Raw genomic sequence first — 22,379 nt, 5'->3', positions numbered from 1 at the left:
AAATCTGCAAAGTAACTTAGTAGTATAATATAGTACAAAATCACCCCTAGGGGTCCAACAGTAAAAGTACATATTATGCAGAATGTCGGTTCCTAAATTTGTCCAAAACTGAGCAGAAAGTGAACAACTACAAAACAAATGTACCAGTGTTTCAGGTTCATTGTTGCAAAATGTACACTGTTAATCTGAGTCAGCAAATCCTGACACCATTAGAAGGGCAGAAGGTGTGCAAAATTTAAAAACATATCTCTTTATTTTGTTAGAAATACAGAATTTGAAGATGCAAAGCCTTCTGCCGTTCACCGTCACATACTTGCAATAAAATTTTCCCTCTTGGTGAGATCAGCTGCAGGACCGTGTCACGTGACCGCTGCAGGAAGCGTTTATTGACGGTGTGCAGTCCTTCATGGCACCACGGGACAGGTTCGTATCCAATTAACTTTCTACAGTCTGTCAGCTGCCTTTACATGTGTTACTGTGTAGTTTAGTCTCATGAACAGTTTTAGCTGTATTGCAGGTATTGGTAAAAGGATTGTGTGTTTGTACCGTTAGCGGAAGTGAAGTTTGACAGCTAGCAGGTGGAATCGTTGACGTTTCCTCCGCTGGTCATCTGTCGGTGTGTGTGCTGTGTTTTCACCACACAAGTAATGAATGACTCGTAAATACCAACGAGCTAGCTTCGCTAAAGATGCTCAATATATCACCTGACAGCTTATAGACTCCACTGACTCCCGTGTTTGAGGTTAACGTTAACGGTTACCTACGCTAACGTACAGTCTCGAGCCAATAACCGTTGGTCAAGTTCCTACAACCATCATTACCATAGCTAATGTCGTCCTTTACAACCGTTTGAAAACCCTGACACCGAGAAATCATCACACCAAATGTGTTTCTGTGCTGTTTTGAGTCTTGTTTGGTGAGACTACAGTGACAGGGAAACATATTTTGTAGGAGCTACAGGATTCAGCGCAACACGTGTAAACAGGATGCGTTCAAGGAACCTTTTGAACCGGACATAAGTGTGTGTGTGTGTGTGTGTGTGTGTGTGTGTGTGTGTGTGTGTGGTGTTCAGTGTCTCAGCCTGACCTGCAGCAGTGGCGCACACAGACACTTTGAGGGTCTGAGACACCAACAAACCTGGCAGAAGTTTGTGTTGTTATTATTAAATGAGAGTCACAGATTCAAGATGACATAATCCCTTAAAGAAAACAAACCTTGTATGGCACTGACAAAGTCAACACAAACATGGAAAGAATCACATCTGAGAAAGTAATCAGTATTCTAAACTGGACTAGCGAGGCAAAACAAAATATGTTTATATATTTCCATTCATCCATCCATTTTTATCTGCTTATCGGAGGCCGGGTCACGGGGGCAGTAGGTGAAGCAAAGCACCAGACAGACCCAGACATCCCTCTCCCCAGCAACGATTTCCAGCTCCTCCTGGGGGACCCCAGGGCGTTCCCAGGCCAGACGAGATATGTAATCCCTTAAGCGTGTTCTGGGTCTGCCCCGGGACCTCCTTCCAGTGGGACATGCCCAAAACACCTCTAACTGGAGGTGCCCAGGAGGCATCCTGGTCAGATGCCCAAACCACCTCAACTGACCCCTTTAGACGCAAAGGAGGAGCAGCTCTCCTCCGAGCTCCTTACGGATGTCCAAGCTCCTCACCCTTTCTCTAAGGCTGAGCCCAGCCACCCCACAGAGAGAACTCAATTCGGCTGCTTGTATCTGCAACCTCATTCTTTCGGAGGTTTGGGACGTTAATGGACCAGTAAATCGATAGCTTCTCCTTCTGGCTCAGCTCCCTCTTCACCACGACGGTCCGCCACAGAAGCTGCACCAAACCGCTAATCCATTTCACGCTCCATTCTACTCTCACTCGTGAGCAAGATCCCGAGATGCTTGAACTACCTCGCTTGAGTCAATAACTCTCTAACCTCCATTTGCTGAATTGGGAAAAGTCTGAATGTACAATAAAAAAAAATAAAATGAATATGGTATGTGTAAGAGATAATCAAATTCTGAAGTTTTTCACTAGCTATAACTCTGTTTCCCTGGTAACACCTGAGGGTTTACGTCATACCTGGAACAATCATAATCGCCCCATAAGGTTCTTATGCAATAGAAACGTTATTCACAAGTAGTGAGCTGAATGGGATGTGACATGATCACTGATGTGATACAGAGTAAGTTCAGAGGGCCAGTGTACTTCTCTCAGCTTGGGTGTAACAGTCTCCATCCTGTGGTGGTCAGACGATGAGGCACTGAAGACTACACTCAGTGTGGGAAATAAATTGTAAACAGAGGCTTTGACTGCAACCATGTTGCTATGGTTATGGTTACAGGCTGATACTGTTATGTAGCCAGCACGTTAATTTAGAACGGTGACCCGACAGTGTCATTGGAACTACTTGGTACATGTCCATTATCAGGTTTTAACGGACACCCTGCAGCCAATCAGAACCAAGTTTACATGAAGACCATGGTATAAAAATCAAATAAGGTCCCCACAGAAAGTCGCCATTTTTGTTTGGTGGATGGAATACAGTCACACCTTGTGAACGAAGTTAAAAATGTACTTAAACACCAGAGGGAGTCATTTTTATGCCACCTGGATACAGTAGATGAGGTCCAAAATGTCCACCTAGTTTGTTTGTATTTTGTTAATTATAAATCAGTGGTTTATGTACATGACCTCAGTGTAATCATTGTGCAACATAAATAATAAATTGAGACAAAAGGAAGCCATATGCTCTCTCATCCAGTGTTATCAGTTTGACCGTTGGCTGCATTTGCATGTCTTCACCTTCTCATTCATGGGTTGAGTTTAATGGACAGTTGATAGTGAACCAAGAGGTTGAACTTTGCATAGAAGTGCAAAATTGGACAAGGTGCTGATGACAGGTAAATTGACTACCAAATTAAGTTATTCCAATCTTCACTGTATGAAAGAAAGTATCTTTAGGATGCCTCTATCATTCACAGGCTATTCACAACGATAATACTGCACATCTGTTTCCTTTGTAGTGCGCTCTGTCAGTTGGTTAGTGGGTTGGTTGGTTGGTCTGCTGAAATTTTGCATGGAGCTTGATGATATCAGATTTTCCCAGGGTCACAAGTTTACAGTCATAAGTTGGAGCTGAAGGCTAATGACTTGGCAGGGCCAGGACATGTGCTGCATCTTTTACTGCCTGGAGAACGTGAGGTCAGTGCTGGGAGCTACTCTTGTGCCAGGTTCTGAGGGTGGAGAGGCAGTTTGCGCTTGACATTGCTAAGTAAGGTAAGGGTTAGCTTATTATACGGACTGTTTACTAAAGAAACTTATTTTTGAAATCACAATGTGGCCAAGTGCAATATCCAAATCAAACTTCTTTGATAAAGATAAAATGTGTCACAACATACCTTTATAAATGAAGCGCTGTGGTGCTAGACAGATGCCCTGGCCTACAGATTATATTCCAGATGTAAGGGAACATGCTTTTTTGGTACAGACCCCAGCAAAAATCACATTATCATTTTTAGATGTTATTTTTTCAGTGAAATTGAAATGCAGAAATTACCATTTCCACTAAATTCACCACTCATAATATTTGTCAAAATAATCTCAATGTTGTGTTTTTTGCATATCACGAAGCCCTACAAAATATTTGAAAATTATTTTATTGATTTAAAAGTGATTAATTGCTCCCACAAAGTGTCTATGATCAGAACTGCGTCCATTGCAACGGTCTACTCTTCAGAAATAACAGACCATAGAGTGCTGTATTTGACCAAGTCAGTGGATACTTTTTTTTAACGTCACAATCTCTGCAGAATGACTTGTTTCACTATCAGGATTTGATTCATTAGGTCCAATAACATTTAGAAACTCTAGAAGAGCAGCAAGATTAAATCGTGTTATCACCATTCATGTTAGTGGAGTTCTAAACTGGAAGTTGCCGGCTTGACTGGCCGAAGTCTCTCGTGCGCTTGCTCTGACAGCCCAGTGATGCAGAAGCAGCACTGATCATCCGAGTAATTTCATACCATTGAAATAGAGCTTTTATGGCTTCATTTGCCACTGACTTACTTTTATAGGTATGAACCAAGTCCCATCTCCTGTGCTGTATCCAGGTCTCTTAATACATCCATGAACCAGCACTGAATCATAGCCCACAATAAATCCCAAGTTTGGAGCAGATCCTCCAGGCATTTTAAAAATTAATTAAATTATATATCTTCTGAGACAGTTATCATACCGTGAAAATCTCATACCATTGCAACCCTAGCCCCATGACGTGGTGCACTTTGCTGCATTCCAAAACTTTAACTTTTTTTATCCCAGAGCGCAGCTGTAGCATCCTGAAAAACAGACGTTTGGTCACGCTCATTTTCAAAGTCCAGGTAAAGCAAAAATAAAAATGTGTAATAATGAGTTTGTCGCACCACGGAAAAATTTGCCAGCCAAATTTGAATGAGTTTTTTTTTTGTTAAAAAATCACTAAGTACATAAGATAAGGTTTCAGAATTATGAAAAATGAGCAGTATTTTCTGCTCTGAAGCGCTGGAGCGTGTCTACTGAGGGAGCTGAAATGAGATGAGAAGATTGAGCTGCTGTGAAGTGACAGACTCTCGTCAGCAGCTAATTTAGTAGCACAAAGCACACGTCCCACAAGCTGAAGATTTTTGTGTGAACTGTTGCTATTGCGACTATTGTAGCAAGCTAACTTTCATATATATAAGCAAACCGACTTGCGGCAAGTTGCAAACTCACAAAATTAAAGATTCTTTGTTGGGTGAAAAACAACAATTTGACTACTGTAAAACCTCCAGCACCAGTTATTTATATGAATACATTTTTAAAATTATATTCTACATAGAGGTAGGGCTGATCGATATTTATCACGATATATAATTTGATAATGCTGCAAGTTTGAAAAGTATCCTGATAATGTCTGACAACTGAAGAAACAAAATGATTTTCCAGCTTCCCACAACATTCGCTGTAAAGCTGGGGCGGAGCAGTTTGGGAAAAATACTTCCTCCCTTGGAGCTCATACCTGCAGTCTAGCATTTTAATTAGTTTCTTGAACCTGTCTTTCTCCACGGTGTTCATGAGCATTATGTCCTTGGCTAGAAAGTATGACACGGCGTCTGTTATATCTCTGCTCCTTTTCAATCACTTCTCATACGGGGTTACGCCGGCAAAAGAGGACGCTATTGATCGCTATTTTTGAGCAGCCCTGCTAGCGCCGCCCACAGCAGCAGAGGTGCCAGGCCGTTGGTTGAGCAACATTTTGTTGGAGGACTTACTGCAGTTCTGGCCCAAATTTTCATGCTTTCAGTGTAGTCGCTGGGATGCCACCTTTTCGGGTGATCGAAAAGGTTTGTTACCTTTCCCGTCCATATGGCACCAACCAACGACATATTTTGAAGACCATCTTTGTCCGTGCACCGTCACCTTTCAAGTAACCAAACCACTTCCAAATTATAGACATTGTTCAACCTTTTTTTATCCACAATTTCGTCCATTTTTGAGGATAAGAGCCCTTCTTTAGCTTCACCGCCACTTTGCTCCTCACTCCTTTTCCCCTCTTTTCGTTATGTCCACGCTACTTTCAATTCCTCCTTACCTCGGCACAAACTTTGCAGTGAAAAAGGGGCATGTACAATGACGGGCATCCCCAACACTGCAGACTGACTGACATCTGTCTGTTAACTTCTGCTGCATGACACGAACTTTGGATCTATCTAGGTCTATCCTTATCATCGTCATCGACATACATTGCAACCCCGTTTCGAGAGTATTTTATCGCCCAGCCCTACTTAGAGGTTCTTGGATGTACAGTACAAATGTCAACCCAATTTCAGTGAAAAATCAGCAGTGAGGCTCGGAGCTATAGGATGTTGCACAGTCTCATCAGTTTTCACATAATTTTTCCAAGAACGTCCATGACATGAGCTGGTAGATTGTCCTGGGTGAGCTGGTATAGAATGACCCATAAATTAATCAGTGTGGTGTGTGTAATGAAAGCAGCTTGTGACTGAGGAGGAATCATGTGTTGGAAATAACTGGGTAAATTCTGGGGAGGAAGAATGAAGTCAATAACTAAATGAAGATAGCTTGAATGAGGATAGTGTGCTTTCAATTGATATGCCATTTCATTGATTCCCATGGGGGAAATAAGCACAACAAGAAGAAAGAAAATCCATGACATGAACTTTGAGGTCCTCCTAGGTTAGTTAATAAAGATCAGATCAGATTAAATGGGTACTTTGGAGTGTGTATGTGGTGCACTGGTGTGAGGGAAGATTTTCTGTGGTGGTAAGAAATGAAAGCAGCTTGTGACTGAATTGTGTCTTGGTGTTAACTGGATAAATTCTGGAGAAAAGGAATGAAGTCAGAGGCTGAATATAGTTAGTGTCTTCCCAGATGATATGCCACATTATCGATTCCAGCAAAATAAGTGGAAAAGTAGTAGCCTGGGGGTCAGTAGAGAGAAAGATGAGAAGAGCACAAGTGGTTGGCTATGTAGTTTAAAAGGAGCAACGCAGTTAGGAATGAAAAGACACAATTTGTTGTCAAATAGGATTTTTCCAGTTGTGATGTTATCAGTCTTTACACAAGATGTGGCAAGCTGCAAAGGAAAAGAAAGGACTGGAGCACACGGATCAATCTACAGCCTTTAGTGCAAACAGAGATGTGGAAAGTGTTAATGTTAAGAAAAAAATAAATATTTTCACTGCAGTAATCATTGACGAAGTAAATCGAACGTAAAATTCAGCTGTTTTTGAAACAGTTAGCACTCATGAGGTGGCCTTTGCTGTTTGCGTTGCCACTGTGTAAACATGATTGTGGAATGCAGGGATTCCAGATGTTGCACTCAGTCATAAAATGAGCTTCATACCGTGGGTGTTCTGCTCAATGTGTACAATTTTCAGTCTCCCTAGAGAGGGAGAGAGGAAAATAAAATGTGCTCTGTCATTAATCAGGTTTATAACACCTAGGCCTCTGCTATTACTGTAGCTCCTTATGCTACGCAGCTGCAAAAATACATTTAGAGTCTTTTTTTCTTATGACAAATGTCAGTGACAGTTGCATTGAGATACTGAGGATTTTAAATGCGTGTCAGTGTCCCCTTTGCACTTTGCTGTGCACATTATGATGAGTAGAAGAGGTTTTCCCTCTGACTCCTATCAGTCTTTTGGATATGAAACAGTGTGCAGAGTGTTTGCCTGTTCAAATGTCCTACTAGGTGTTAAATGTTTTTAGGTATTTTATTGGCGGCATGGTGGTGCAGCATTGTCGCCTCACAGTAAGACGGTTCCCAGCTCAAACCTGGAGTCGGGGAGCCGTTCTGTGTGGAGTTTGCATGTTCTCCCTGTGTCAGCGTGGGTTTTTTCTGGGTACTCCAGCTTCCTCCCACTGTCCAAAAACTTGCAGGCTAGGTTTATTTGACTGTGATGCACTTTTTTGATATTGTAGCTTCTACAAGACATTGCTGCCAAACGAAATTTCGTTGTATATTTTTGTGCAATGACAATAAAGCTTCTTATCTTATCTTAACTTATCTTATCTTAATTGGTGACTCTCATTTGCCCATAGGTGTAAATGTGAGTGTGAACGGTTGTCCGTGTCTTTGTGTCAGCGCTGTGATAGTCTGACGACCTGTCCAGGGTTTACCTGCCCCTCGCCCAATGTCAGCAGGGATAGGCTCCAGCCCCCCCCCGCGACCCCTAACAGGATAAGGTGTTACAGAAAATGAATGAATAAATACATGAATGAGATATTTTACTGCATCAGTGTCCTCAGCCTGGGCAGAAGTGTAGGTTTTTGGCCATTTGTGTCCTCTGCATGCCATGCAGTGTTGAAGTTACACTTACCACACAGGCAAAAGTTGACTGCTTTGAAGTAGTGGATGCCACACATACAAAACATGGCTTAACAACAACATTTTTTTTAACATATTTACATTTGCACCTTACTTATATCAGTCTTTACGTTATTATTGGCCTTAAATTTAAAAAAAAAAAAAAAAAAGTTGCCCTGACATGGGTTCCTGTGGCCTGGCAGGCCTGTACAATCATAAAGGAAACACTGGTGTTGCTGTGAACTGGCCAGGTTATCATTGTGTTGACAGTCAAAACACACATGCTTACGGGTGGCAGTTCTTTGCACCGCAGCACGCATTGTGTGTTCTGTGTTTCACTGAACACCCATTGTATGCCTCCATGCTGGAGTCAGCTGTGGTCAGAGGCACCGTGTTTTTGGTATGTCAGGTCTGTCCATCGGTCATCATGTTATTTTTGGCATTAAAAAAATAATTTTTTTGGCCTGGCGGGGGTTCCTGTTGACCCGGTGGCCCGGCAGGCCTGTACAATTATAGAGGAAACACTGGTGTTGCTGTGAATTGACCAGGTTATAATCTCAGGAAAGCCCTGGGGGGAATTTCCTCAAATTTCAACATCCACTTAGACTCACTGTGACCTTACAAAACATATTTTTGGCCATTACTTAATAATTCATACAGTAATCATGACAAAATTTTACACAAATGTATAATAGAAGAGATTACGGACATTATTATCAGAGCCCTTATATCCAAGGGCTCTGATTTTGACCTTCGTCCTCCTCTGCCACCACTGCCTCCACACTGTCCTGTTCAAACCTGATCACCTAGCTGGCCTACCTCAACAGCCTCCAAGCCTTTATGCACAAGCTACTACAGACTGATAAAAGATTTGCAGGAGCCTGTTGCACAAATTTAAGGATCTGAGTGTCCTCAAAAATCCCGTCTGCTCTGTCATGGATGAAGACCTGAACAGGGGGCCTCCTGTTCATCTGGTAGTCTTGCTGATATTGAGCTTCAAGTGATTGGCGTTGCAACATGTGATGAAGCTCTCTATCAGTCCTCTGTACTCCTCTGTAAAAATAGTCTGTGAAGTGAATGCGGCATGTTTCTCACTGGAAATTATTCACTGGAATGATACTTCCATTTCACCAAAGAATACATGTAATACTTTTTTATTAAAGTCCTTCGAAGTCATCTCTACATATGTTATGAGTCTGGACAGACATGGATGTAAACTGCAACTTAAATGAACTGATTGGCAGAGAAATACAACCGCGAGGCAGTAATTCTAGTTTCCAACATATCCCTCTCCCCAACCCAGTTGGTCCATTCCCAGTATCTGACTAAGGAGTATGCCTTTGCTACAGCCTTTTCCTTTCTTGCTAAATAAATGATTTAAAGTTCTTGCAAAATCATCAATCAGTTGGTCTGACATTCCCAGCACACTATCAACAGAACTGTTGTTTTACAGGAAGCCCAGTGCCCCTGAGCAAAGTACAAAGTCTACACCACTGCTTCACCAGTAGTAACTGATCATTACGCTCATGACAATACCACAACACCACATCACTGGCTCCCAGGAGACTACAAAACAGCTGCTGAAGGAGACTTTGCTGAGTAATTTCATTTGGACCATCAGCCTTTGGAGATCTGTGTAAGTTTCAGCATATTTGAAGGTTGTATTTACTATTGCTTTACATTCAGTCTTCAAATTATTGATCTGTATTGGCTAATTTTGGTTGTTTAGTTGTTGTATGTTGATGGGTTTTGGGTGTTACAAAAGAAATACAGCAGTGTCTTTTGCATGTGTGCATTGTTTTAAATGTGAATGGGACTCTGTTTCTCAGTTGTATTTTTTAAGCACAGTTCCCAAATATTTGCTGGTTCTAGCCTCTTAATTGTGATGGATTGCTGCTTTTCTTTGTTGTTTGTGATAGTAAACTGAACATCTTTGGGTTTTGGACTGTTAGTCAGGCAAAACAAGCATGCATCACCTTGGGCTCTGTAAAATTATGCTAAGTATTTTTCACTATTTTTGACAGAACAATCAAGAAAATAGAAGATAATTTGATAATGAACTAGAATTACTGCCTAATGGTTGCATGCCTTTCAGTCAAGTTGCAGTCCTCTGTCTTCATCCATATGATGTAGATGGAATGGTATGAAATTTTCACGGTACAATAACTGTCTCAGAAAACATAATTTCATTGGTTTCATGGTATTACAGATTTATTATTATTCTAAGTCAGAATGACCCTTAAAGGAGTTCAAATGAAGGGTTGTTTTTTTTTTTTTTGGTTGAACAAACGTCTTATTATTTGAAACTTGAAACCATTTTTTAAATAAAAGTATAAAGTCTCCCTTTTTAAAATGACTACAATAATGTTGAGATTTTCTGTCCAGTTGCATTTTATTTTTATCAGTTTCATAGATAAGCAAATGTACACATCAATTTTAATATCACGGTATACCTTGAAAATGGTGGACTGTTGCAGCCATATATGTAGTGAAGACTTTTAGGGAATTTAATAAAATGTATTACATGATTTTATTGTTGTATGATTCCAGTGAATTATTTCCAGTGAGCAACAAGCTGTCTTCACTTGGAGACTATTTGTGGGCATCTAAGATGAGTGTAACCTATTAGATATCCGACCAAATGTCTCCTCTTCTGTTCCCGATTTATGACCTTGAATATGGCCTGAACAGTGTTTTAACAGAACATTATGATGCCCCCATAAAAGTGACCTTATAGATATAAAATGTCATAACTTCATCATTTAATCCTGTTAGACATGCATAAAATTTTGTCAGAATTGTCTCTGCCAGGCATATGCCATGGTTGCAGTGATTCATAATTGTTGAAAAACCCGTTGTATTGACTGTTTCGTTCTGTCACTGACTGCTAAGCCCTTGCTTTTCTTAACCAATTGGAAGGGGTCGCAAGTGATCAACAAAATCGCATTGCAGCATAGAGCAAATAGTATTCCCGGCTAGAAACAGCAAGCCTTTCGGGCCGTTGCGGGCTACATTTTGGCCTTTATCGTGACTCTGCAGACTAATTTCATACCCATATCCTATGATCCTATAAAGTTAGGCATAATACCAGATGAATAAATTCCCATTTTTGTTGTCTTCGCTGTGGCCGCAGCTGAACCGTGCATTGCCTAGAGTGGTCATGATCAGCTCCAGCAGGCACGTGACGGCCAGAACATACCCTTCTGGCAGAGATCTGCACTGTACTGAATTTGGCCCTGATCACACAGAAAGCATTACAGCAGCTGGAGGCGGCTTTTTGCAATTGTTTTAATGAGAATTAAGTTTTTCGCTTGCTGTTTGTGCATTGCTATGTGCTTCGCGTCTCTGCACTCTAGGCACCTGGCCTTTTTGAGTTTTGAGTTCCTTGAATTGACAAAACTTCAACACAGAGCGGCAAAGCGCCCTGCATCATCTCGCTTTTTTCCCATTGTCCAATGGGATGATTTGAGAGGCAGGCCTTCTGTGGTGGTCACGACAACAAGTTTACAGTTGGTAAACACTGGAGGAGAAACTGGTGGTTGCAGTTGCTGGATACCCAGAGCTATACGACTTTACAAACTGCAGTTACCACAGTCTCAATAGCAAACAGCAGGCGTGGAAGCATAAAAGTGCAGTACTTGAAACGGCCATCATTGAGGTGAAGCTCCTGAACCAGCTGGTGGTACTCTCTGTGATCCACCCTGTGTTTTAGGGTCTCATGTACCCACACAGATCTCCGTTTCCCTGTGCCCAACAGACTATTTGCTGACAACCTCTCACCCTCAACCAGAGTTACAGCAAGTACCCTCTGCCTGTCCATTTTAGGAACTAGCTATTAATTCCTGTTAAATAATTAGAATTATAAATGGTAGATTGAGTATACGGGAAGGTTAGGCTAAGAAGGTGATGGGGTGGTTGCCTGGCAACAATAAAAAGCGTTTTTATTACTCGTGGCATTCAGTGAAAAAAGAAAATGGCATTGCGGTGCGCCTCGCATTTTGCAACCTGCAGAACGCTTTCTGTGTGATTGGGGCCTTCATGAGTTTTAGCCAAAAATGTGTTTTCTGAGGTCACAGTGACCTTGTCCTTTGACCACCAAATTCTAATTGGTTCATCCTTGAGTCCAAGTGGACGTTTGTGCCAAATTTGAACACATTTTCCCAAGACCTTCTTGAGATATCGTGTTCATGACAATGAGATCGACGGACGGATAATCTGGAAACATAACGCCTCTGGCCACAGCTGTCATGGAGGTATAAAAATAGTAGTTTGTTAAACCCTACAAGCACCTGTTTTGTTTCATGACTAGTTTCAATCACATATTTAACTTTGATATGATGTCTGTCTGTCTAGTGGTGCTAGATGATTACCTACATGTAATGTCTCTCATTACTGTGTTCATACAGGAGTTTGGACAGTTAGAACCAGAGCATGTTTGTGACTGTGCTCCTGCTATTGGTCACTATATGTGCCCAGGGAGGAAATGGCGAGGAGAAAGCAGAGGCACAGAGACCTGGCCATGTTTCAGTGGTAATAGTGGGAGGCACAGGTGATCTGGCAAAGAAGTACCTGTGGCAGGGCTTCTTCGACCTGTACACTAACCAGGTCAGTAGTGGATACACCTTTTCCTTCTATGCCGGAGGACTGTCACCTGCCGACGTGGCCACGCCTGTCCTGTTTGAGATCCTGAAGGCGGTGTCCTGCTCAAAAGATGTATCAGCGGAGCGCTGTGCTCTGTTGAAAGAGCAGTACCTGCAGCTCTCACAGTATCGGCAGCTGAAGTCCATAGAGGACTACCAGGAACTGGCCAAACATATTAAACAAGAGCTCCAACAAGAGGGAATAACAGAGGCAGGGAGGCTGTTCTACCTCTCAGTACCAGCCTTTGCATACGCAGATATTGCTGATAAGATAAATAATAGTTGCAGACCAACCAGTGGGGCGTGGCTGAGGGTGGTGCTAGAGAAGCCTTTTGGACATGACTTCAGGAGTGCCCAGGTACTTGCATCTCAACTTGGCAGCTCCTTGAAGGATGAAGAAATGTACAGAATCGACCATTACCTGGGGAAGCAGGTAAAAATATCCTACACAATGTGTTCCTTTTACCCGTAACTCTGTAAATGACATGTTTGATTTCATGTAATGGTTTTGGGTTTTTTTTTGCTTTTGTGAAAAGGTGGTTGCAAAGATACTTCCATTCAGAGTAGAGAACAAAAACTTTCTGGATCCCATTTGGAACAAGCACCACATCGAGAGGGTGGAGATTGTAATGAAAGAGACCCTCGATGTCAAAGGTGAATAAAAATGCATTGATAATGTTGTAATTAAAGGAATGCTTCAGCCTCTTAAATGAGCATTTGTATATCAGTTACTCATTTATGTTATCTTAAATTGTGACTAAAATAATTTTCTTGTATCATTCGGTAAATGAAGAATCCAAAAACTGAGAAAATCCTTGATGAGTTGACCTTTCGCTAAGTCCCGCCCCCAAACGCAGACTGGCATGTCATAACGTAGCATCGGGCTGGACCAGATCTTTCAGACCAGGGTCCAACAACAACTCAGCTGTGCTCTTTTGGATCTAATGCAATGGTTTCAGATGTCCTTCTTTTTCAGGCTGGTTTTGTGGATGGTTTTGTAAATGTTGTGCCTGGGGCACGTCGTGTATTAATGATACTCGTTACCTGGAGAGGTTGGAAAAAGATGTACATTTCTTCCCTGTTCCAAAACCAAAATCAAACCCTGAAAAGTGTAGGGTTAGCTAGCTAGCTACTGAAGATATAGCCTACTGAATGTATACACACCTGCCGTACAGGAACCAGTGAAGGGAAGCAGGGAAACTATGCTGATATTCAACCAGCTGTGTGTCATCACAGTGTGTGCAGATGAAGGATGTTTGACTTCCCCTGGAGATCCCTGCCTGTCCGGCGTCTGAGGTCCAGGTGCTGGCAGTGGCACAGGGGGCGAAGCCAAACACCATTCATCTGCACACACTGCGATGCCACACAGCTGGTTCAATATCAGTGAAGTCTCCCTTTATATTCATTGTCTTCTGTGGCGATCAGCAGTGATGTGGTGGTTCACTTTTACACTGTGATCTGTAGCCTATAGTTCGGCTTTAGCTTCTAACTATCTTTGTCTTTTTAACCTGTTTTTGCTGCTGAGTCAGTTTGACATCCTGGATATATCCTTCAAACACAGACTGTAGACCCCTCTGTCTGCTTCTCTCGGGAATCACTGTTTCATTTTTCCAAAAATATGATCATATTTCTTCAGGGAGTGCAGTTAGTTACAGTGTGGGCTCCATGCTTACTCTGGCAGCTTGTTGGACCATCACAAAAGGGCGGGGCTTAGCAAAAGGTCAATTAAAGTTTCCATCCACTCACACAATTCGTGCAGTATAATCCAGGTCTGTTTGTTTGGGAAGTACTGAGCATATGACTGGATAAATAAGACCTGGATTATTCTGCACAAACTGTGTGAGTTTGTAAACTGATGTTTTGATAAAGTTTTGCTGTTATGTTGTCCTAAAACTTAATTAAGAATTTTCTCAGTTTTTGGATTCTCTGTTCACAGTGAAGGCATGTCAGAAAAACAAAGTCTTCATGAATTCAACCTAACAATGGCTGAGTAATTAATATAGAAATGGTCTTTTGAGATATGAAAAAGTAGCAAGAACTCCTAATCATGTGTTCACATCCTCTCTTTCTCCTTAAGGTCGTATGCCCTTCTATGACCAATATGGGGTGATCAGAGATGTGCTGCAGAACCACCTTACTGAGGTAATGACCCTGCTGACCATGAGGCTTCCACTGAATCTGAGCAGCAGTGCGGAAGTCCTTCAGAATAAGCTGCAGATTTTCAGTTCCCTGCTGCCTGTAGGAAAGAATCAAGCCGTGATCGGCCAGTACCAAGCGTACAAGACAGCAGTTCAGCAAGAGTTGAATAAGACAAAAGATCACGTCAGTCTCACACCAACATTTGCAGGTGACCACTTTTCTTTTAATCACTGTGATTTAAGTATTCTTTACTGCTGTTAAACACTTGGTATACAACAAATACACTTCTGCTAATAAGTGATCCTGTTTGTGTCTTTCAGCTGTGTTGGCACACATCGATGAGACCCAATATGAAGGTGTGCCAGTTCTTTTGATCTCAGGGAAGATGTTAGATGAACGGGTGGGGTATGCGCGTATACTTTTCAAGAATGACATATTTTGTCTTCAGAACCACAACAGCGTTCACTGCAAGCCCAAACAGATAGTTTTCTTCTTTGGGCATGGCAACCTTCAATATCCAGCAATTCTTGTAAGTAAGAATTTATTCAAGCCAGTTTTAATAGACGATGAGTGGAAGGAAGTGACGGAGCATAAAGATGTCAGTGTTCTAGGTTTGCCTATTTCAGACTATTATGTGCAAACCCCAAGAGAGCAGAAGGAAGCATATTCAGAACTTATTTCTCATATTTTCACTGGACGTAAGAACAGTTTTATCAGTGCTGAAAACCTGCTGGCTTCCTGGGGTTTTTGGACACCACTGCTGAGAAGCTTAGCCAGTTCTTTTCCCCGCATCTACCCCGGGGGTACTGACAATGGAGACCTGCTGGATGTCCGTATAAAAGGGAAAGACATTAGCTACAACAGTGAGGTGGTGATAATCAGCCCTGATCAGATGTCTGGAACATCAGCAGACGGTTTCCAAGTAATGCAAGGCAAATTTCGTAGTGCTGACATGGTGTCCGCCTGGGCTGAGGAGCTGGTGGAGAGGCTAGCTGCAGACATAGAGGAAGCAGCAGAGGCAGCAGTGCGTGAGGGGGGTGTTTTCCATCTTGCCCTCTCTGGTGGGTCCACTCCCCTCGCTTTGTTCCACAGGTTAGCCCTGCACCACTTCTCCTTCCCCTGGAGGGATACCCATGTGTGGATGGTAGACGAACGATGCGTGCCTCTGACTGAAATGGAGTCCAACTTCCACAGCCTGCACAACCATCTACTGCAACACGTGAGGATACCCTATTACAACATCCACCCCATGCCAGTGCAGCTCAACCAGCGTCTGTGTGTGGAGGAGGACGGAGGAGCACGGCTGTATGAGCAAGAGGTCAGCAAGTTGGTTAATGGCTCCAGCTTCCATTTTGTACTGCTGGGAGTCGGCTATGACAGCCACACTGCCTCTCTGTTCCCTGGCAATAAAGTGGACGAACTTGGGGAAGGTCTGGTGGCCCTCACTGAGAGTCCTGTCAAGCCTCACCAGCGCATGAGCCTCACTTTCAGTGCCATTAACCGAGCTCGCACGGTCGCTGTTTTAGTGATGGGCAAAGGCAAGCATGAACTGATCACCCAGCTGAGCCGAGTGAAGGACAACCCAAACAAGTGGCCCGTCACCGGGGTGAAGCCTGCTGATGGCAGACTTGTTTGGTATATAGACTATGATGCACTTTTAGGATAGGAATCACATTCCTAACTTTCAATCAGACAAATGTTTTTGAAGCTGCTTTAAAACTATAGTTGGTAACTTTTATGAGAATAACTTCCTGAAACTGTCACTACATCCACACAGTATTACATCATAAAAATCATGATCCTCCTTCTCTTCCTACCTCTTCTGATGGCATTTGCGAGAGCCTATCACAGCTCACAATCACTGCTCCTTAACTTCGGTCAAACTGTCAAACTAGGACTGATCAAATATGAATCAAGATTCTATCGCTGCATTGCCTATTTCTCTCCTCAAACATTTTCAGGAACATATTTTAGTGTACTGTTTAGCTGTAAAATGAGAATGCTTGTGCCTTGGCTGCCATGTTGGAAACGGTTGAGTGAAGCACCACCCACTGCCTGGACCAAGTGTCTCATTTTACAGCTAAACAGTACACTAAAATATGTTTCTGAGAACATTTGAGGAGAGAAATGGAGAGAAATCACAAGCTGTGACTGACATGATTGACAGCTGCGTTAGAGACTCCTCAGCTCTGATTGGTTGTTTTCCTTCACATGTATTAATGCCATTAGAAGTAATTCAAGGGAGGCAGATTATCTGTCTTGTACTGCTGTTTGAATATAGTGGCAGTTTCAGTAAATATGACATAAAGTTGTTTTTTAAGAAGTTACCAACAACAGCTTTAATTAGACAGCTGGTTGGTGCAAAAGAAAGTATGAGCCAACTCTTAAAGGACCTCTAGTTCTACATATTGTAGCTTATTTAGCACAAATTATATATATGAACACAGCAGGATTTAAGACCGTTATTTGTCCCTGAGGGGCAATTGGCTTTGCTGCAGCAGCAATAAATTAAAAATAAAAGACTACAACACAGGGCTGTACACACAAGATAAAACCACATATACATAACCACACATATATTTTTTGAAATCACAGCGTGTCATCAGTTTTATTGCAGAAATGTCAAGTATTTGCAATTTATAGTTAAAGCTGAAGTGTGGGACTTTTTCATATAAGATAAAGCTCTCTGTATTATGCAGAATATTGGAGTTGTGGTGTTTGGGGACTGTGGCAACTTTCTTGTGCTGGTGCGCCAAAGTAATGCATTTTATGTCAACCACCCAGAAAATGAAAAGGAATTTTTAATTAAAGTAACAGAAAAAGATTTGAAGAGACAGTGTTACCTACTTGGCAAATTGCCTGCCTAGATTTAGCGACTTTTCAGACCCTCTTACTTTGTTTCTAAAATGCCAGTACCGACAAATTTAGCGACTCATTCAGACCATCAGAGTAGAAGAGAGAAATGTATTGTATTGTAATTCATTCCCATGCGTGCTGCTCAGAGTAATCACAGTCCACGACCCCTCTGCCATCAGCACAAGGTCTCTCCCCGTCCTTCCTCTTGCACCATGCAGTAGGGGAGAGATCGCAGGAGGAGAGGAGACGCCGCTTGCAGCAGGAGTTCAGTTGTGAGTTTCAGTCTTCGTTCTCTGGATTGGAAGTGTGAGAAAATGGTGCTGAAAGCTCTCTTGCCTTTCAAATATTTTGTTGAAGTTTTAATGCTTCCGTTAATGTACAATGACGTCACTAATATGCAAAGGAACAAGTCATCTGGTGACTTTTAGCAACTTTTTGAGGTAGTGCTAGCTACTCCCATTAGGAAAGAGTTGATAACACTATCAAAATGGCGTTTCTAGGGTGTGGGGGAGATGTAGAGAGCTCATCTACAGACATACGACATGAGCACTTGTTGACAGCATTTGTGTAATTACTCTCATTGCCACAGGGGGGAGACAAAAGTTCCTCACTCCAGCTTTAATGGGTTAAAAACTATGATAAGGTCCTTTTATACTGAAGCCTCGTTCAAATCTTTTTTTTCTGGGTGTGTTTGTGTGTGTGAAATGCATATACAGACTTTTTATAGTTTATCTAAACCTAATAATGTGTGAGATGAGTGAAAATCTAGACAAACGTGAAGTATCTGTCTGCAGTTTACTAAGTGCAGGGTATGTAGCACTGTGTGCATATCTTGTATGATCTCAGGTGATTTTGTGAATTTGCAGGTATGCAGCTTACTGTAATCTACACTTCTCGATTGTATGTTTTCTATTGTTGAGTGGCAGTGACCCACTTAAAATGTCCTCAGTGAGTTTAAAAAGACTGAAATGTTACTGGTCCCATTCATTATACATTTTTTGTATGTTAATAATGGAAATACAAACGTGTGTTATTGAAATGTTTCAGATAATTCAAGATATTTGGTGCTTCAAAAAAAAAAAAGCACATTCCTGACCCATTCACATTCCACTTAAAGAGTACTTCATCCACAGATTGACAGTTTCTATATCAGTTACTCACCGTGTGTTACCTTTACCTTCGTGAAGAAAACTTTTGTTTTTCTCACATGCAACCAGGGTGAACAGAGAATTGAAAAAGGGTGAACATTCTTCATAATCTGAAGTAAATGGGGGCCATGTTCAACAACAGTAAAACCATATCAAAACGTAATTTGACAAATGCTCAAACACTTTGTGCCATTATTATCTTAGTGTCATTTATCCAGTCATGCTCAAACATGTATTTTAGCTAAAACATTATGTTTTGTTCTATCTTTGCTGTTGTTAAAGAGCCCCGTCTTACTCCAAAGTCGTCAAAATCCAGTGCTTTGGCAGTGACTTGCGGCGTCAGAAACCAACAAAAAATGGCGTCCTTCAAGGTTGGCATATTACACTGCTGGTTGCCGCTATAGTTTAACGGTGCCTGGCAGCATCAGGAGGAAACGGGGTGGGACAAGGACGAAAGTTAAGGCAGCGAAAGTCCGACTGGGGCAGGCAACTCTTTTTTTTCCTACAGTGCGTTTGTTTTGAAAGACACTGTATGTAAGCGTAAAATTTCCTGTGAAAACAGAAGTGTATCTTGAAAGAAGACAATGCATGTAACAGGCAGAACTTGACACAGTGTCCCAGAACTACAACAGCCAACACACCCAGGGTACCTTGCACATCATATGTGGACGTGGAAAGTCCATGACCAAACGTCAATGTATGACGAGGTCGGAGTGAGAATGTGTTGTGTTAAACGCTGTCCCCGTTTACTTGAATTCACGAAGAATGTTTTTTCTTTTTTTAGATTCTCTATTCAGCCTATAGGTGTGCAGAAAAAACGATTTTTTTCACGAATTCAAGGTATTTGTTATATAAATGGTCATTTTGGGGTGAAATATTCCTTTAGAAAATTCAGTGCCTGTGATCTTGAGGTGCTTTTTGTATGTGTCCAAACAAGAGCAGCTTTATTTCAAGGTTGATTTATACACAGTCTTTGAATTAAAGTGAAGTGCTACTGAGTTTCAGCAGTCATGTTATTGTGCCTTTGTTTGATCCATCTTGACGAGCTGAAAAGAGGAGACTTTGTCCTGCGTCTTGGTCTTATAAGACAAACGACCATATGGGTCTGTGAAGAACATTTTGAAAAGAGTCTGAAGAAGTGTGTGTGATGAGCAGTCACTAAATCTACAAGATATTTCCATGCACTAAAAAGAGGAGCACTTCGATGCACTAGATCATACTGGCACCATGTGATGTAATTTAGGTTATTATTTATTTGATTTTCTTTCCAGTTTCATTAAAAGTTTGGGTCATTAGGTGGGAATATTAAAAACTGAATTTCCTTTTCAGCTTTCCTACCACAACATATTTTATGTAGCTTTACTTTTCTAGTGAGATAACTATCAAATTCAGCACTGTTATAATAATTAAACACTGAATTTATTAACGTCCCATGATTGATTGTTACATGAAACAGATTTCCATCAACAAATAAAAAGCAAACACCATTCTGAACCGAGACAAACACCTGCTGTGTGATGTTTCTCTGAAGTGAGCTTTAAAACGTGAGAGGGATTAAGTCGCTTTCTCTTTTTTTTCTGTTTCCCATGGTTTAAAGTTACCAGCTGCTGTCGGCATGGAAACCACATGAAATCTTAATATGTAAAGTATCGCATGTCAGTGTGGGACAGCTGGACCGCTTTACTGCTCATTGTTTCTGCTCGGGTCGGTCACGGGCTTCTTCTTAGCCAACCAGAGTCCTCCTCTCACCATGAAATAACCTGAACAGACACAAGCAGGTGTTATTCCTTTGAACTGAAAGAATGCAGTGTGTGAATGTATGGAGGATAAAAAATGACACAAGTATCAATATATAGATGTAGAAATAGATACGGGAATAAATAAATATGAAAATTAATAAATAAAAGAATGAATAAATGCTGAAATAAATAAATAAAAGCAAAGGTTAGGACCTCCTACTTCATTTACACACAGACACAAGGATACAAAAAATATACAAAAGTAGAGAAATAAATTTAAGATATTTATTTATTCATGTCCTGTTTAATAATCAACTTTTTATTTATTTATTTTTGCATGTATCTATTATATTTATTTATTTCCATATTTACCTCTTTATTTATAATTTTTTATTTACTTCAGCATTTATATATCTATTTACTTATTCCTGTATTTATTCATACATGTAATTATTTATTTCCATATGTATTTTAAAAGTGATTTATTTATGCATTTATTCATTTATTTATTCCTGTATTTATTTCTACATGTAATTGTTTCCATATATATTTCAAAATTAATTTATTCTTGCATTTATTTATTTAATTATTTATTCCTGTATTTATTCCTACATTTAATGATTTATTTCCATATGTATTTCAAAATTAATTCATACTTGCATTTATTTATTCATACATTTATTTGCTTACAAATTTATTTATTTATTGATACTTAAGTCATTTTTCATCCTCCACATAATTCATAAGAAAAGCACTTCACCTGTGCTGACAATAGCTGCGACTGTTAGAATAAGGGACATGTAGTACAGCTCAGGGGTGGTTTTGGCCTGTGAACATACAAATATATAAATATAAATCATTTTGATGCGGCAGTTTCTCTACAGAACGTAATAACACTGTGGTCTCTTTCTTACACATGCTGCTGCTGTCAGCGTCAGGATGACGGTGCATAGTCCTTGTCCACACGTCAGCAGCCCAAACAGATGATAGGCAGCCCACAAGCTCTGAGGAACCGGGTCTATTAATGTGAATATCACTGCAAAACCTGTTGAAAGACTTGAAGTTAGTCCACATCAGTGATGCTCAACTCACAGCCTGTGGGTCAAACCTTATTCACACTGGTCAATTTTCTGTACTTTGAAGGTGCTAGAGTACATAAAAGGGACAGATGAGTGAGGACAGCAAATGTTGAACAGTTGAAAACAGGCAAATCACTTGATATACATACTGATAAATGTCAATGCTTGCCCTTTAACTGGCAAATGTGGCCCTTTGGCAAAGCAAGTTGACTGTGCCTGGTCTATATAAATCATTCTTAGCTTGTAGTACGCTCGGCTTGTGTTTTTGAAATGTGTCTGATTTACCTGTAGCTATGAAGGACAAGGCGATGGAGGCTGACAGGTTGTTCAGAAGAGGCTGTCTGCAGTATCTGGAGGATTTGGGCCTTTAAAGAGAACAGAAACCATGATTAACGCTGCGTTCCCTTTTGTACCAGTAACCCATGGGCTCTACGGCTCGATGCCAGCACCTCTGTCCCAGTTACCTTCCCAGGATGTAGAACTGAGGAACCAGGACAAGTGCCGCAAACACTGCATTCACTATCTGACTACAAATAGAACAAAGCATCCGTTTTAAAAGCTGTTGCAATGAGTGTGTTTGAATTAAGGGTATTTTTCTGTCAGATTAAAAACAAAAAACATGACTGTCACTTACAATTTTAACCTCTGACTCCTCGGTAGCCATCTGCTGCTATGATACGCCATGAGGATTAGCATGTAGAGAAACATGGATGTTGCACACTCAGGCAGACAGATACTGTAACACTGCTCCTGATGGCTGGACGTGTTCAGCTGAAGAACAGCCAACAGCTCCAACAGCAGGAGGAAGGATTGTATTTCACACTGCACATGCACAGAGACCTCTGCTGCATGTTATTTACCCTGAAAGCCCAACATCTGCACGTACATTTAAACTTTAAGATTATGTTTTTGGTCACAGCTGGCA

The 22,379-nt window shown here is 41.2% G+C and overlaps 2 protein-coding genes across 4 annotated transcripts; one reads left to right on the top strand and one right to left on the bottom strand.

Moving 5' to 3' along the window:
• Positions 1-378: 378 nt before the first annotated feature.
• On the top strand, positions 379-19,634 carry h6pd (hexose-6-phosphate dehydrogenase (glucose 1-dehydrogenase)). 2 transcript variants are annotated; one of them, XM_050039229.1, is made up of 5 exons: positions 379-423; positions 12,260-12,926; positions 13,030-13,147; positions 14,571-14,840; positions 14,953-19,634. In XM_050039229.1, the coding sequence occupies exons 2-5, from the start codon at positions 12,285-12,287 to the stop codon at positions 16,296-16,298; spliced, it is 2,376 nt and encodes a 791-aa protein (XP_049895186.1). In that variant the 5' UTR covers positions 379-423; positions 12,260-12,284; the 3' UTR covers positions 16,299-19,634. The 2 variants fall into 2 exon arrangements, with proteins under 2 accessions (XP_049895186.1, XP_049895185.1); XM_050039228.1 differs by lacking the exon at positions 379-423 and adding an exon at positions 9,307-9,489.
• Positions 19,449-22,310, bottom strand: LOC126386727 (uncharacterized). Of its 2 annotated transcripts, XM_050039273.1 has the most exons (6): positions 22,089-22,310; positions 21,919-21,981; positions 21,740-21,819; positions 21,290-21,420; positions 21,136-21,202; positions 19,449-20,396 (listed from the first exon to the last, which is right to left on the bottom strand). In XM_050039273.1, exons 1-6 carry the CDS (start codon positions 22,160-22,162, stop codon positions 20,317-20,319), a joined length of 495 nt encoding a protein of 164 aa, XP_049895230.1. In that variant the 5' UTR covers positions 22,163-22,310; the 3' UTR covers positions 19,449-20,316. The 2 variants fall into 2 exon arrangements, with proteins under 2 accessions (XP_049895230.1, XP_049895231.1); XM_050039274.1 differs by lacking the exon at positions 21,919-21,981.
• Between the last annotated feature and the right edge of the window lie 69 nt (positions 22,311-22,379).

The sequence above is a fragment of the Epinephelus moara genome, chromosome 24 (genome assembly GCF_006386435.1).
Source record: "Epinephelus moara isolate mb chromosome 24, YSFRI_EMoa_1.0, whole genome shotgun sequence".
Classification (NCBI taxonomy): domain Eukaryota; kingdom Metazoa; phylum Chordata; class Actinopteri; order Perciformes; family Serranidae; genus Epinephelus; species Epinephelus moara.
Note: the sequence above shows the minus strand (reverse complement) of the source record. Positions and strands in the feature narration are given on the sequence as shown.